Below are 12,500 nucleotides of genomic sequence, written 5' to 3'. Positions count from 1 at the left end.
CAATGAATGAGAGAGAGAGAGAGAGAGAGAGAGAGAGAGAGAGAGAGAGAGAGAGAGAGAGAGAGAGAGAGAGAGAGAGAGAGAGAGAGAGAGAGACATTGGGAGAAAGAGGGAGGGAGAATGACACATTTTTTTAGCTTTATCTATGCTTCTTCTCTGTTCAGGTAAATGATTTGGAAATACAATCTAGCTTATGATTTGTCAAGCCATTTCCATGAAATAATCCAAACAAAAATTAACTAAGTGACAGAATGGGTAGAGATGAGAGACACAGAGACAGAGAAAATCAGACATACAGAAAGACAGACAGAAAGAAAGACGGACCGACAGACAGAGAGGGAGATGAATAAAGATCGGAAAAAATGAACGCAGAGTACAAAAGACTAAAACCTTGGATTTTAATTTCCTTCTTCTTGCTCTCCCTTTTCTTCCCTCCCCCTCCCCTCACTCTGCAGCCCCCTGGCCACATTCTATTCTCACCCTCTCTTCATTATAGTATCCTCATTGGCTTTCATGTCTTTGGTGACATTTGGCTGCTCGTATTTCAAAAAAATGCCCCCACACTCTTGCCATATTAATTAAGCCCACATCCTCCAAGCCAGGCATGGCCGGAGAGGAGAGAGCGGTACCAACTGTTAATAAGTAAAGTAATTAGAGAATATAAATATCCTTACATCTTACAGGATGTAGTTCTAATTAATTGAAAATAGGGCTTATTGATATTGGGGTCTTGTGCTTGAGGGGGAAGGTGCTGGTTGATTGTGTGTGCGTGTGACTGTGCGTGCGTGTGCACATGCACATGCACGTGCGCTTGTGTGTGTGTGTGTGTGTGTGTGCGTGCGTGCGTGCGTGCGTGCGTGCGTGCGTGCGTGTGCATATGTGTAAACTGAAAGAATAGAAGTGGATTAATGTGTTTGTGTGGTGTGTTACTGGATTCATGATTTCTCCTCTTCTCTCTATCTCTCCTTGTATTCCCCTCTTTCTCTCAATATGCCACTAACCCTCTGTCTCTTACACTCTCTGTTTAATTATATGTCTCTGTCTCTCTGCTTCTCTTTCCCTTTCTCTCCTCTTTACCTTTCTTGATTTCTCTGCGTTTCTTTCTCCTTCCATCTCACTACAGGAAAAAACATGGAGGCGAATGACCCAAGGAAAGCAAGGCAAGCTTCAGTGTTCCATTCTAGTAGCTGAAGGGTCAACAGGTCGTAGCAGGCGAATCAAAACAACTGAAACATTTATGCTGATTATTCGATTGGCTGCCGCAGGCGAAATTCATTCCTCATTTGCATAATATTAAGCTTGTCTCAGTGTTGCCGCTTTGCTTCGCCCCTGTTCGCTTGCTTTCACCCCATTTTGCTTGCCTCATAGAAATGAATAGCGAATTTTGCTTCGCTTTACTGATTTCAGTTGCACTAGCCTCTCAGTCTCTGCTTCCCACTCCTCTTGTGGGAAAGAAGGCCAATTCAGACCTTATGTGTGAAACGGATTAACAGATAGGCCTACGTGTTTGTAGGTAATATGACAAAAAAAATCAAGGAATGCATTGAATGTATGTATATAACCCATGTAATATTATGTATTCACCCCCATGCATTGAGTGCACAATCTTTTTTTCACATTACATTACATTACATTACATTGCATTTGGCAGACGCTTTATAACCAAAACGACTTTCAAAACTTTTCACCTGTGATGTTTGCTTTATTGTCCATTTTCATGTAGTTTTAAATGCTAGTTAATTCATGTACAGTATGTTTTGTCAGTGCAAGACTGAATAGTGCCTGCAGTGAAGATGGTGTACAATAAGCGTGAGAGTTTGTCTTCTTTTGCTTCATTACACTGTATCACTTCAGCTCCCATTGTGGACATAAAGAACTTCTATCTGTTCCTACAATGTCAATGAGATGAATAAATATTGAGCAGCAAGATAGACAAGATTGTTCTGTGCAGTGCATACACTCTTAACACAGTCACATTGACGGCTACTGGGAATACTTCAACATGATACTCTAATAATCTAAATGGCTGGCATTCACTGCATCAAGCACCAGAAGAAGAAGAAGAAGAAGAAGAAGAAGAAGAAGAAGAAGAAGAAGAAGAAGAAGAAGAAAAAAAGAAAAAGAAAAAGAAAAAGAAAAAGAAAAAGAAAAAGAAAAAGACATTCAGGATGTAAATTGAAACAGTTGCTGCCACTGTCCTCCACATGCTTCTCTTCCACAAGTGCATTATGCAAATGACAGGGTCTTTGACTCTCCAAATCACAAGCGTGTTTTGACATCATGAAACATATCCCATCTCTGACAATGTGACATGACGACAGTGATGATGTAATCTCCCTCAGATGCAAGATTATCAATGTTTGCATTTTGATCAAGTGGAGCGACCTTGTTATCATGATAAGACTCTTATCACTATAACACTCTTTCATGTTATGATTGATGATCAACCCCAGTTTTAATTTAAAGTTAAGTTGCAATGGATTCGGTTGGGCAGTTGGATCATAATAAGCCTGCAAATCCTGCCTTTCCTTTTGTCACACATTGAAATACATTTTTTTCCATGAAAGAACCAATTTGACAAATAAAGACATTACAGTGTAATGTTAAAGATATCCAATGCAACTTTGACATAAACACACCGATGTAAACAACTTTATGGCGGCCTCTAGTGGTTCTGCCGAAAATGTGCATTGAACTAAATTAGACAGACATTGGCTTCGAGATTATGTGCGAATTAAATTTCTTCGTCTTCTGTAATTAGCCAGATTCCCTTCTTGCATTCAGCTCTCTCCACATCTAATGGGCTTTATCAGCGATTCTCCCCCTTGCTTATGAGTTCGCTGCTTCGTTTATTCACTTCACACAACTGCAATCACGTTTGCACTTCCTTCAGATGGATACTATTATTTGATCTACTTGTTCCCGGCAGATATCCCCGTCTTTATTTCACATTTCCAGTAACTATATAGTAGCTGTACATTAGGAGAACGAGGAGACAAAAGGCTGTTGCTTATTTTGTTGTAATAATAAAGATTTGATTTCCAAGTCGAGGTGACAAGACGCGTTTTTATCTTGTGTGGTGTTGAAAGAGAAAGTGGACACCCATATATACGCCGGCTAGAGATCACGTTTTGTTTCCTCTTGATCGACAACAACATTTTTAGCCTCGCTCGACTGATTGTGTCCTTTGACATCAAGTAAAATGTGCGCCATCAGATTTCAACTCGTATACATTTGTGTAGCTTTGTAAACTAAAACGAGGTGGCGTGGACTTTGAGAATGCTAATGCATATATCCCAGTGCAGTGAATGAGTGATAAAATCCACATATTTGCTCTTTTGGCGTTCGGCTCTCTCCGTTTTGAAGCCCTTTTCCAATGTTCACATAAGCGATTTATTTGCCTGTCCAAACCTTTCATCTCAATTAGCTTGTGATTTATTTGCAGTCCCATTCGTTGTTTTCGCTGCATGCCAGCGTGATATTTTACAATCAGCTAGCCAGTAGCCAGCTTTCAGCGAGCTGCTGCTGCTTAGTTAGCAAACGAAGGGGATGTATTGGTCTCTCATTTGTTCCACTCATACACCATAGAAATCTAGACGCCCCTAGCGGCCACAAATTCCACAACAACAAAGAGCGCGGCGCCTCCAGGCAAAACTGCAAGTGCTGTTTCGGAGCAGAACCACCAGATGGTGATGGAAATATTCCCATTTTCGCCATAACGGGTCAGTCAAGCAAAACCTTGAGTTCCAAGCCATTTCATGACTATGAAAAAGTTGCATAGTGTTTCTTTAATCAAAGAACTAGTGTACTACAAATGTGGATCTCCATTAAGTTATTTCAACTTGCAGTAACTAGGCAATGTATGTTTTGAGCATGCCATTATTACAATTGGCTGACAATTTCATCTTAAGTTTTTTTTTACAGTTAGTCCACAGTTATCTACAACGGAGTATTGATTACAGTCCCTGGAGCAAGATGGGATTAGGTGCCTTGCTTAAGAGCACTTCATCCACCTGCTGGCTGGGTGGGATTTGAACCAGAAACCCTCTGATCCAAGGATCTACTCCCTAACCATTAGGTCACAGTTACCCAAGCAAAACTGAATCATGCACAAGTTGTTGTGCGCCTCAATTTACTGACCCATAGTGAAACAAAGAGAACACATATTGATGATCATTCAGCACACATGATGAGGTGACCACATCTGTGCTTTACTATTTTTCTATGCTGACAATGACACCTTGTACTCATATCTGCGCAAGTGTGTGTGTGTGTGTGTGTGTGTGTGTGTGTGTGTGTGTGTGTCTGTCTGTCTGTCTGTCTGTCTTGTGTGTGTGTGTGTGTGCGTGCGTGCGTGTCTGTCTGTCTGTCTGTCTGTGTGTGTGTGTGTGTGTGTGTGTGTGTGTGTGTGTGTGTGTGTGTGTGTGTCTGTCTGTCTGTCTGTCTGTCTGTCTGTCTGTGTCTGTGTGCGTGTATGTGTGCGTGCGTGCGTGCGTGCGTGCGTGCGTGCGTGCGTGCGTGCGTGCGTGCGTGTGTGTGTGTGCATAGGGTATGGGCTTGGTAGTATGATGATGGCGTTGACTGTACCTGAAGCAGGAGTCTCTCGTCGCCAATGATGACAGCTTTGCTCCAGTCGATGATCTCGGAGAAGGGTAGCTCCCACCCGTTGCTGAGCAACACTGGAATACAGGCCGCCTGCAGCAGACAATCAGAGGTCGAATATCAGTCAAAGAGGCCAGTCCACATGAAACGCTACAGTATAAGCACTAATTATTATGACTAACTAGTACATGTTAAAATCTGTGGAAGTATTCTCTTCAATCACTTGTGCAGTTCACATCAACAATGATACAATACACCGAACAATGTAGTGTAACTTGTACAACTTTTTCATAATCATGAACTTAAAAACACTATTGGTCAATATGAACCCTGTAGAATTTACACAATGTGACATTTGTTGTTTAAATCCTTGGTTTAAATATTGACTAAAATAGAAGGATATTTGTATGTTTGTAGTAAGGGTTATTGCTGTAGTGGAGTAGTTCTCTTTTGTGTGTCTATTAGACAGGACAGTGAAGAGGTGTCAGGAAACGAGTGGGAAAGAGACATGGGGCAGGGTTTGGAAATGACCTTGGCTGGATTTGAACCGTGGTCCACAAGGGCAGTGAACCTGTAGTATGGGCGGGACATTAGCGCATTGCACCACAGCACCCCCAGTGGGGTATCTCTTGATATCAATGGGTCTGTACGTACCATATTAATCAATGCTCATCCCAGTTGCTTGCACAGACATTTTGGGGGGCAAGTGCTGAAGGGGGTTGGTGTTGGGGGCATGTGGAACTTCCAACTGCCTTACTAGGCTATAGAGGCCAAACATTATTGTATGATTGGATATATGATTTTGATCGTGGAACGTTTGTACTTTATCATGTCAACATATGGACCACAGTACATTGTGACAAAAACTTTCAAAAAGGGCATTTTTTGTCCAGTAGGGCAAAGGGGCAGGTGCTTTAGCACCACCTCATCCCTATCTGTGTACGCCTATGGCTCATCCCCATGAAAATAAAAAACCTTCGATTGTGCTTGGACTTGTAGGTCTTGTAATATCTGGCCCATGTATGGTACTGTTTTATGCAATATATTTTGTCTCTGTGCAAAAAAAGGAAAACTTAACGAGTTACCCACAAAATGTACATCTTTTATTACATGCCAAAAATACTGTCTGAAGTATGAGACCTGAAACTGTCACTGAAACTACGAAGTACCATGTACCAGAAGTACCATGGACCAGGGTCCTGAACCAAAAGAGATGTCAGTTGAGAGGAGATGTTGACAAAACAATAAAATGATAACTGTGAAATGTACTTCATGACTTTTGAAAATTACATGTGCATGACCTTTAATAACCACTTAATTCATAAAGACTGCAGATGCATTACACATATTGTGTGTGAGCTATGTAAATAACCTCATGCACTGTAGTCTTTCTATTTTCAGCCTATAGAATTCCAGATGGCATTGCGAGTCGACTGTTGCCGTAGCAGCCTGGTCACCATTCGCAAGCACATGGGGTACATAGGAGAAACCCACGGATGGCTGTGGCTGCACTGACAGGCCTGTGACTAAAAGTGTTATTGTTTTCTCCTATCGGCGACAAATGAAGTCATACTTCGATTCATCCAAATCCCATTTGGCCTCGCTAGAGAGGAGAAGACAACAGAAACAAAAGTCATTCCCCTGTTATTAGTCCCAGATGATGAGACAGCATTGCCTTCCCTGTGAAGTGACAAGGTTTAAGCATTTACCCAAAATGACTTAGCATGAAGAAGAGGCTTGAAGACGGAACGCACAAAGAGCACTGGTGTGTTTCAAAAACACTCTCTTTCTCTTTCTCTCTGTTTAAAGTGGGATTAAAATAGACCTGAATGAGCTTCTCAATGGCTTTATATGGGCTCCACAGAAAGCACATCTAATGGTTACAAAAGACCAAACTTCAGCAGTCCCATAGTAGTCATTTGCCTGTGCTGTGATTCACATCTCCCTCAGCGAATCAGCTGAGCAGGAAGACACACAACACAGTACAGCATCAACAAATACTGTAAAACATGTAACCTAGAGGAAGAACATCAAACAGAAAGAAGAGCACATTATCAAAAAACAAAAAACAAATTGCATTCCTCTAATCAGACATTCTAGGAGTATTACGTAAGGGTTAACGTTCGGCGAGAAGGTCGCTACCGTGGAATAGCAGCACGACAGAGAGAATCTTTAGACCCCGACGCGGAGCGGAGGGGTCTTGTTCTCTCTGAAGTGCTGCTATTCCACAAAGCGACCGACTCGCCGAAAGTTAACCCGCTTATTATATGGATATACTTAAATGATTCACACATGCGGGGACATTTCTTTAGACCTATTTAATGTTAAGATTGTTGCTGCGCAAAACAAAACAGTGCCGTTGTGGAACACCACTAGGCAACAGCTAGGTAGGCTAGCCAGGACAACAGGTGTTGTCTATCACAGCAGCTGATTTAGAGTGACAAAAGACCGGACCCCCTGCGGAGTGATATGAAACATTCGCTTTAGCCACTGACTTGTATACAAGCCAGTGGCTTTAGCAGTGAACGTCTTGTTGCCATTGACAGCGGTAGCCAGGACAACGGGTGCTGTCTATCACAGCAGCTGATTAGAGTCTTGTTGAAAAGTCGCTTTAGCAGTGAAAAGTCTTGTTGCCATTGACAGCGGTCTGTTATAGACCAACCCGTCCGTTATCGAAAAATAACAGACGTCCGAACGTTGGGGAGCCCCGTTGAAATGAATGGAGCATTCGACAGATGACGTCACAACCATATAATAAGTTATATTATCTTATCCAGTCTCTCTGCTCTAAATGTAGTGGCTGCAAAACTTTTTGAACAAACGCCCCCTTGACCTCATCATGAGCCTGTCAATGCCCGCCTTAGTATTGAAAAATAAAATAGACCAAATGCCCCCAATGGTAACCCCCACTCAGTTGTATCCTTCACAACGCCCCCTGGGGATCTGTAGCGCCCCCGCTGAGAAATACTACTCTAATACAAGGTACAAGTGTTTCAGACATACCTGTATATTAGATGTGTGAAATCATTACAGTATATGAACAGATATACCATATAGTTAACACACCAGACTTTCATTCTTTGAGGCCAGGTTTACCCAGCACGCTTGCATGCTACTATAAATCTGATAATAAAGGATGCAACTTCAAGTAAGAAAGCCAAAAAAACATCTGCCCAGTACCAAATCCTCATTCGACTCCAGTGGGACCATTGAAAGCTGACACTGATTTCAGACTTAGAGGAAGCCACACATTTTGCTGACTCAGTGGTCTCTCTCACTCTCTCACTCTCTCTCTCTAAATCCTCCCCCGCTCTTCAGAATGAAGGAGCGCATATTCCCCAAGTGGCAAAGCTCAAGTGTGCATATTCCTTTAGCGGGCAGCGCTAAAGGAATAGGCTTGTGGACAGCATGAGCACTTGCTGTTAAATACTCTTTCTTGGACATGAGTAAGGCATAAAGGATGAGTTTAAGGGAGAAAGTAGTGAAAATGCTTTTACAAACTTCAAGAATATTATCATTATAAGGTTGCCAGCAGTAAGAAAAAACAAGATGGCAACTGTAACCGAACTTGTCTCTTACACAAAGGCAGCAAAGATGCAGACAAAATGGATATTGATGAAGACTTACCTAAATGTGCCTCGATTCATTTGTAAAAGAGAAGCACTTACAAAGCGGCAGCCCCAGTCTTTACAGAAAGAGCTTTTGTGTCAATGGGAATCTCGAGATCTTTGCTGATTGTACCAAAGAGCGGTTGGCACTGGCAGCCAAAATCTAAACAGCATGGCATAAAGTCTCATAATCTAGTTGACATTTCAAAACATTATACAAGGCATTTTTGTAGTTTGTACTTCATTGATTATCTATCTTTTATTTTCCCAGTATACTTTCCCAACTGTTATTAATCTATGCCTTATCTATACACACAGTATAAAGCCCACCATTTTTGTGAATACTTTAGTGCTTCTAGTGTTGTACTTCACTTTGGGGAAAAAAGCCAAACAACATATGCTTAAACACAGTGTCGGTTTCACCCATATGAGGGCCCTACGCAATATATAAACATTGGGCCCTCTTGAGTCATTTTTGCTAGCCTGGGCGAATAGCCGACTGTTGACTCCGTCAATCAGTCTGGCAAAAGAGAATCCGTCTCCATGGACGATGGGAGATGGTCTGATCTTACTCTATCATTTAAATTAATTGAAGTTCCAAACTCAAATTAAAACCCATATTGTGCTTTATTAGCATGCCTGTTACGTTATAGCGTTGCAAAAGCATACAAATAACAAAACGAAAGTCTGAATATAGTTACCTTAACCAATCAGTAACGGAGCTCGCGGGTGAGTTCTACGTCACCACTCTCAACTGTTTGCTGATTGGCGAAACACTGAGAGAACCGAGCTCGAGGCTTTTGCCAGACGATGTGCGGAGCCAAAATCTTTGGGTGGAGTACAGAGGATGGCGTCGCGAGGCTACATTTTTGCTGTCATTTCCCATGATGGGGCTGACTGCAGAGGGCCCCTTCAGTGCAACATTGTGCCGAGGCCTAAGCAATTGCCTAGTATGCCTATTGGTAAAGCCAGATCTGCTTAAACATTACAACAGTAATTTATGTCCTGCGTTTGCCCTTTCCCGTGCCTGTGCCACTCTCCATGACTGATAAGTAAGGTGACCAATCCACAGTCCCGTGTCACACCCCTGACCCGACCTCTGTCTGATTGACAAGTGAGCTGACCAATCTCGAGTGTCCTCATCCGGCCCATCTGCTATTGCCCTTCTCATTAGCCTCCTGCTTTAAGCCATGCCAGAATCAATGCTCCCTGCTGCATGATCCCACCCAGCTGGCTCATAATTGTGATGCTTATCATGCCCAGCAAGGAAGCCGACAGGGGGGGAGAAAGGCGTCAGTTGTTCTGGGCCCATGGAGAGAGGGGGCCCATAATTGGATCTTAGCTATATTGTATGTACTGAGTTTGGGGCCCTTTCAGATGTCTTTGTCCCGGGCCCAGCCAAAGCTGTCAGCGGCCCTGTATTGCTCAGTATTCTAGTATCCCTGAAATAAGGCTGTTTTTATTTTTTTTGCAACATCTGAGATTTTTCTTTTGTCTGCACTGTAACTGTCTGAATCAGATCTCCTTTCCTGTTCATTACTCCAGGCTGTTTTGTTCCATGCCTGTTACTTTCACCCCTCTGCACCCCGACTCTCTCTTGCTCTCTCCCACACTTATCGTCTTGTTTTTGAATATTAGCATTTTTATAGCTTTTGCTGTATCATGACAGTGATTTGTTAGATCTACTGTAGTGTAGTTTGTTTTCGCTGTCTAACTGTAAGTACATTTGCCTTCATCTTGCTCATTTTTACTTGACAATGTCTTCCAGTGATCCTGTTAGCCACTCTGTTCTCAGGCTTTTACGTAGAACTTGGTCTTGTACAGTAACTGGGTGAATAGACCGGCCGCGACGAGATTCAAGCGCCAGAGAATCGCTTCTGTGCAGCAAGACTTACACGAGCGATTGAAGAGACTTGAGTATGCCCGTTAAAAGCAGAATGCGAGCATTCCAACATTCCCATTGGCTGTGGCGGCTGTCACAGAACCGCGCCATAGCTAGTTTGTCTAATATTCTACTACAAACTGTCGCTCTCGTCATGCGAATCACCTTAAGTCGCCTGAATCGCTTTTATCGCGCAACTCAATACAAAGTCAATTACTTCCGTCGCTCGCCTCCCTCAGGTCGCGGCTGGTGTATTTGTGCGGTAGAGCTAAAACAAAACATCAATGGCAGTGAGCGGGCAGTGGGCAAATTTTGGGCCCCATATGCAATCAGTGCCAATGAATCGCCACAGTCATAGTATATCTTCCTAAATCAGACTGTGTGTGGGCCCCCTGGGCCCTGGGGACTCAGTCACAACCAGAACCTTTAACCCCCAGAACGACACCCCTGGCAGTAAGACAAATAACAATTTAGCCCCCCTCTTCATTCTGAGGGAAAGACCTGACGTTTGTGAATAGATGATGACAGTGCCGGTTCCTCCCATTTGAGGGCCCTAGGCGAAATATAGACATGGGGCCCTGTTGAATTTATTTTTCTGACATTTACCATTGGCAGGGTGGACTGTTGGGAGTCCCTACAGTGGTAAGTTTTGATGGGGCCCTAGACAAGTTTGCCCACTGGTAAAATCGACTCTGGAGGGCTAGAGCAAAAAAGAGGGTTGGTTGGCACCTTATTTAGACTTGGCTTTATTGAACATGGCACTCTTTAAATAAACACGGGCTGCCGAGACATTCGCCATCACCTCGCTTGTTCTCGAGGCACAAACCTTGAACTCCCTCAGACCAACAAAGAAACAACAAAGACACTAGAAAACTGCTGAGTCTGAAAAGACACGAAAAGCTGCTCCTAGAAACTTTGCCACTCCTCTCCTCTGCTCTACCCCCTCACTTCTGGATGGACAGCAAAACAAAAAAACACTTGGAAAAAAAAAGCCTGAAAACAACTCTGTGAGGCAGCAGACGTGCTGAGTCAGAGACACCACAAGCCTCCCTTCTCTCCTTCCTCTCCTCTCTCCCTCATTCCCTTCCTCCCTCCCTCCATCCCTCCGTCCCTCCCTCGCTCCGCGGTGACCCAACCATCTGCATGGCTGCCCTCCTCATTGTGTGCCGCAGCAGTGATAAATTGACTGTGAGCGCCGCTGCTGCTGTTCAATCTGTGTCACACCTTACAGCCTTCTGATACACACCTCCCCACACACACACACATGCACACATGCTCACACGTACGTACGTACGCACGCACGCATGCACATACGCACACGCACGCACACACACACACACAAACACACCGGCTACCAGCATAGGAGTGCACAGATAGGGACGTGGTGGTGCTAAAGCACCTGCCCCTTTGCTCTACTGGACAAAAAATGCCCTTTTGGCAAGTTCCTTTTTTGGATTTTGTTTTCACAATGTACTGTGGTTCATGTTGACATGATCATCTACAGTACAAATGCTTGATGATCAAAAGCATGAGATAATTCCCAGATATAATACTATATACCCTCTAAATCCTAGCCGGAAGTTCCACATGTCCCCCACCCCCACCTCGAGCACCTGCCCCCCCCAAAACAAATGTCTGTGCACCCCCCTGGCAACCAGTAGAAGGGACATTGCAGTTTCAGTAGGGCTGCATTAATCATAGAATTTTAGTTAAACTCTTAAGGCTGAAATTAACCTTATTGCATTAAGATCAGATGGCCACTTTGGTGTTAGAGAAAATTATCCATTGGCATTGACGGTGATGATAAATAGGAGTGAACTGTCTGTCTATAAAGATCTTTGTTATAAAATCTTTGCAAACCTATTGATAATTAGCCCAATGTTGTTTGCTGGGTCTATACCTTTGATTTTCAGCAACAATACAAACAAACAATGACTGGGTTTTCATTGCTTTTTCCTTTGTCATTGTTACATTGTTAAAAAGCGCATAGTTCAAAAGGTCTATAGACCAGCCTATGTGCATGTGATATAACATCCTTTCCTCCTTGTATTAGTTGTCATGACGGTAACCTTTTAATCATGACCCCAGAACAACATCTTGGTCACCAGTGGATGGCGATTAGTTCATTTTGTATCCAACTGAGCAGCCTTGTGTGGTTTATGTTGCAATTATACCCGACCTGACAATACATTGTTCTCTCGACTTGCTGCTGTTTTTTCCCCATTGCTCTTTAATAGATGGATGAGTGCTTGTATAAGTCCTATTATAAAGTTGGTGGTGTTTTTTTCACTGCTTTTTAGTAGGTGGAAGAGTGCTTGTGTAAGTCCTATTTTAAAGTCTTAGTCGTGACATAAACAAATCAAATTAAAAAAGCGACGGTGCCCTGTCACTACATTTTCTTTTTTTTT

At 43.1% G+C, this 12,500-nt stretch overlaps 1 protein-coding gene across 1 annotated transcript in view; it reads right to left on the bottom strand.

Moving 5' to 3' along the window:
* LOC134468955 (exostosin-1) overlaps positions 1–12,500 on the bottom strand; it is a 345,368-nt gene that overhangs the window by 55,600 nt on the left and 277,268 nt on the right. The window contains exon 4 of the mRNA XM_063222908.1: positions 4,588–4,695. Within this exon, the coding sequence (XP_063078978.1) occupies positions 4,588–4,695 (108 nt within the window). The remainder of the gene's footprint in view (positions 1–4,587; positions 4,696–12,500) is intronic.

The sequence above is a fragment of the Engraulis encrasicolus genome, chromosome 18 (genome assembly GCF_034702125.1).
Source record: "Engraulis encrasicolus isolate BLACKSEA-1 chromosome 18, IST_EnEncr_1.0, whole genome shotgun sequence".
NCBI classification, from domain to species: domain Eukaryota; kingdom Metazoa; phylum Chordata; class Actinopteri; order Clupeiformes; family Engraulidae; genus Engraulis; species Engraulis encrasicolus.
The sequence above is the reverse complement of the archived record's forward strand: the minus strand, read 5'-3'. Positions and strand labels throughout refer to the sequence as shown.